At 42.3% G+C, this 3,958-nt stretch overlaps 1 protein-coding gene across 1 annotated transcript in view; it reads right to left on the bottom strand.

Annotated features, from left to right (window-relative positions):
- LOC109488180 (RNA polymerase II-associated protein 1-like) overlaps positions 1-3,165 on the bottom strand; it is a 20,122-nt gene extending 16,957 nt beyond the window's left edge. The window contains exons 1-2 of the mRNA XM_019792360.1: positions 2,905-3,165; positions 2,606-2,688 (exon numbers count right to left, since the gene is read on the bottom strand). Of these exons, the coding sequence (XP_019647919.1) occupies positions 2,606-2,688; positions 2,905-3,076 (255 nt within the window). The 5' untranslated portion in view covers positions 3,077-3,165. The remainder of the gene's footprint in view (positions 1-2,605; positions 2,689-2,904) is intronic.
- Between the last annotated feature and the right edge of the window lie 793 nt (positions 3,166-3,958).

Here is a 3,958-nt window from a genome sequence, read left to right as displayed (position 1 = left end):
CACTCCAGCTTCTCATGTTCCACAACGTCCATGTTCAACCAGTCTTTGGAGGGTTGGATAGGCACTTGTTCTGATGGAAGAGATAAAAATGAGTAGTAACCTTTATGTTGATGAAGTGGAAACAATGCACAGCTTAGTGCTTGTGGCTGGGTCATACCAAAAACTTTACAAATGGTACATACGGTACTGCTCTCTCTGCTTTGCACTCAGCACTTATGTGAAAAAGAAAATCATCACAATTCACTCTCAGTGACTGCAAGGTTAGTTGTACAATACAGTTTGAAAGTTTTGAAAGATACAGATTGATAGCTAACTGTGTTTACAGACTTTGTAATGGAACCCCTGTGTCCATCTCAGCCAGTAAAGCATCCTCAGAGTTATCCTGCTCACTAACCAGACTCCTCAGTCTGTCCTCCTCAGTTAGACTGGTTACAGCTGATCCAAAAGCAGCAGGGCAGCTGGCTTTGTCTGCAGTACCCACCAGCTGCAGTTAGGGGGCTTATATCACCTGTGGGCTGTGTCTCTGCTGTTGGCTGCTTTTTCTTGGAGGCCAGAAACTGGATGAGACTGGGATCTGAAAAAAGGGACAAAAATTACAAAGCAATTGGTACACCATTAAGATCAACTACATTTCTTTAAAAAACAAACTTGTCCAGATTTATAAGAGTATGAATGAAGATGACGTTCACCCAGTGTAAATATGCCTGAGCTTTTGCTACAGAATAGCTAGCGAACACTAGACGTACCAAGGGTCTGCAGTAGCTTGTCCCTTTCCTGCTGAATCTGCTCCTCTGTCATGGCCGCCAGCCGAGCCACGTTCTCCTGGTGGATCTGCTGGACTTCTGTCTCTACAGCTGTTCTACCATGGGTGAGTCCTGAGCCCTCCAGTATGGAACTGGTTTCTGTAATTATTCACATTGGGAAAACATGAACATTCTTCATTGTCTGATATACAGTGTTTGAGTCAACACTTTGTTAGGACTTTGTCATTGTATAACTGAGGAATGCGTATATTGCTCTCATACTCGAGCTTCGTCATTTTCCCTTTCTTGTATCATTATATTGCTTAGCATACTAGTAGCACTGGAGTATACACTGATGTAGCAATATAATGAACCATGCACTATGTCAAGAGTTGTCTAAAATTCATAGTTAAGATTGATGAATGTAAACTTTCAGACAATGAAGGTTTGAATAATGGTTTCTGTAAAAGAAAGTCTGGACTGGGAATCTACCTCCAAATCCCAACACCATGGCCTGTGTGCTGCCTTGGTCTGTCTCCATCTTTTCTGTCTCCTGAGTCTGGTCAGGAAGTCCAAACAATGTTGGAGACACTGCAAAGAACTGCTGTGCAAACAGGCTGGCTTGCTTCGCAGGCTTTTCATTCTTAGAGAAGAAAAAGACACACAGGTTATACTTATCACAATAAAATCTTTTCATAGTAGGGCTAAAAGGTACTGTACACCCACATACATACCTGTCCCTGGTGTTGGACACCATCCACACACAAACATACCTGCCCCTGGTGCTGAACACCATCCACACACAGACATACCTGTCCCTGGTTCTGAACACCATCCACACACAGACTTGTCCCTGCTGAACACTCCCACCTCCAACATACATACAAAGCTACTTTTCACATTTTAGCTCTCTATACATTAGAGTAAAATGATGACAACAAAGTAATATGAGACCTGTGCTGCTGCAGTTGCATGTTGTCTGTGCAGCACCTTGGGGAAAGCCAAGCCTGTGGCCAGGGGCTGCCTCACAGATTGTCCACTAGTGTCTCTTTCCTGTGCAGCCAATCATAGTCTTTTTAGGACTACTGTAGTTACTAGTATTGTTATCATGACAAAGCATATACATGTACTCCACACACAGAAAAGGAAAAATGTATTATTTGTTGCATACAGATGTAGGTTTGGTATATGGCGAATATGAAAATTGATTTGAGGCTGCTGTATGTGTCTACAACAGATTATTCTCATTATATTGTTACAAGACGAAGATGACACACGTCTGCACTGATCAATGGCTTTAGCTCAACTCCTTTATTCAATTCCTAACTGGCCGGTTCTAGAGCCCTTTCCCTCGAACGGTACCGGTATAGATCACCTGTTCAAACACAACGCAGGCACATGCGCTCACACGTGTTCGAACAGGTGGCCGGCGTAGTGACAACTTACCACTATCTCTGTAAGCACCTTGGTGACATGGGTGTCATGAGCTGTGGAAACATAAGGGATACTTTATTACTCAAGAAATAATAATAAATTAAAACATATAAAGCCTAGAGAATAGTGAAAGTGATAAACAAAGAATTGTCCACATACTTTCCATCTCTTCCTCTGCATCAAACTCTTCCTCCTTTTTCCCATCTTGTACCTGTGGATCAGTGGGGATATTCGTTATTGTGATGTTTCTTCCTGTTCTAGTAATACAGTAATACTAATGTAGTACTTGAGATGAACATTGTGTATTGCATCTAGGCATGCAACCTGGCCCCACAGTCCCAATGCGGCCTTACTATCAGTCTTATTTGTGACAAAGGTACAGAATATGATATGGAAAATGAATAGAAAGTAATTCGTAAGAGGCAAACCTTTTTTCGTCTCTGCTTGAACCTGGATGTTTTCTTGGAAGGTTTGGGCCCAGTCTCAAATGATGGTAGCTGTGGTGGAAGACCTGCAAGAAACAATGTTCAGTATAAGAAAAACAAACTAAAGAAATCTATTCCTTGGTTTACCATAATTTATAGTTAAGAAAATATTATATGAAAATCGTTACGCTTAATGACTTGTAGGAAAACAAGGCAATGGAATAAGGAACCATTAACACAGCAATGCTACAGAAAAGTAATTAAACCTTCTTGTCGAAGGTATATAAATCATAATATCATACCTCCGCCTTCCAAATCAACAACATCTCTCGCTGTCGTCTGCTTCTCACGATCACGTTGTTCCGGTTTTCTGACGACTTTTGCAGATCCAGCGGTTTCAGCGGCAAGAAATTCTCTCTGTGACTTGAGAAGATCTTCCTCTGTGTCCTCTGGCTTTGGTCGGGCAGAATACATCCTTTCTGGAGGAATACGCGAACTCTATACGGCAATATTTCGCGGGAAATGAAATTTCACATGTTAGCCGCCATTTTGCTTTCTTTGCAGGTCAAAGGTTATGCCAAAGTACCCTGGGTACGAGACTGGTAGGACTGGAAACGAGACTCACAGAGTCGCCCCTAGCAACTAGATAAACAACAGGACAGAAAGGACGAAGGTGGCTTGTTGATCACAGTGTACAACACAAGTTTTGTCTGGTTTACAGCAAATCTTACCGGTTTTCCTGTATTGTGAAGTGTCTGTAACGATGGCGGAGCCTCCACTCGCTCAGAACGGGTCAAAAAGCGGACCGGGGAGTGTGAAAAGTGGCAAGAGTAAAGGTGGATCGGCGAAAAGTAAAACGAAGGGCAAGGATGGCGTCCCGTCTCCTGTCACTACTGCCAAGGACAACCCCTCTGCAGACCCCCGCACCATGAGGAGGATCATCGCCGAGGACCCTGAGTGGTCCCTGGCCACCGTCCCGCTCCTCACAGACCTCTGTATCGTGCACGTCGTCAACAACTTTGAACGTGAGTGTTTTATCTATGCTAATAAGAAAGCCGCTTTTAGATTTGTGTGTATGCTGTATTTGCATGATTTTATGGATACGAAGTGTCCCCATATACCATTTACACACATCCCTACAACTTGTAGTACAAGTATAAAAGTACGGCACGTGCCTTATAATTTGAAATTGCATAGCTAAAATTTATTCTGTACTTCCTATATAATTAATGTAAAGATTGAATGCAACCGCTAACAAATTAGCAAATATCATGACACATTTTTGCAACTCCGTGTAAGAACATTCAAATAACTAGCTGACAAAATGTACCCTCCATATAGTTTGAAATTCTATTT

The sequence above is a fragment of the Branchiostoma belcheri genome, unplaced genomic scaffold (assembly GCF_001625305.1).
Source record: "Branchiostoma belcheri isolate BF01 breed outbred unplaced genomic scaffold, Haploidv18h27 scaffold92, whole genome shotgun sequence".
Lineage (NCBI taxonomy): Eukaryota > Metazoa > Chordata > Leptocardii > Amphioxiformes > Branchiostomatidae > Branchiostoma > Branchiostoma belcheri.
Note: the sequence above shows the minus strand (reverse complement) of the source record. Positions and strands in the feature narration are given on the sequence as shown.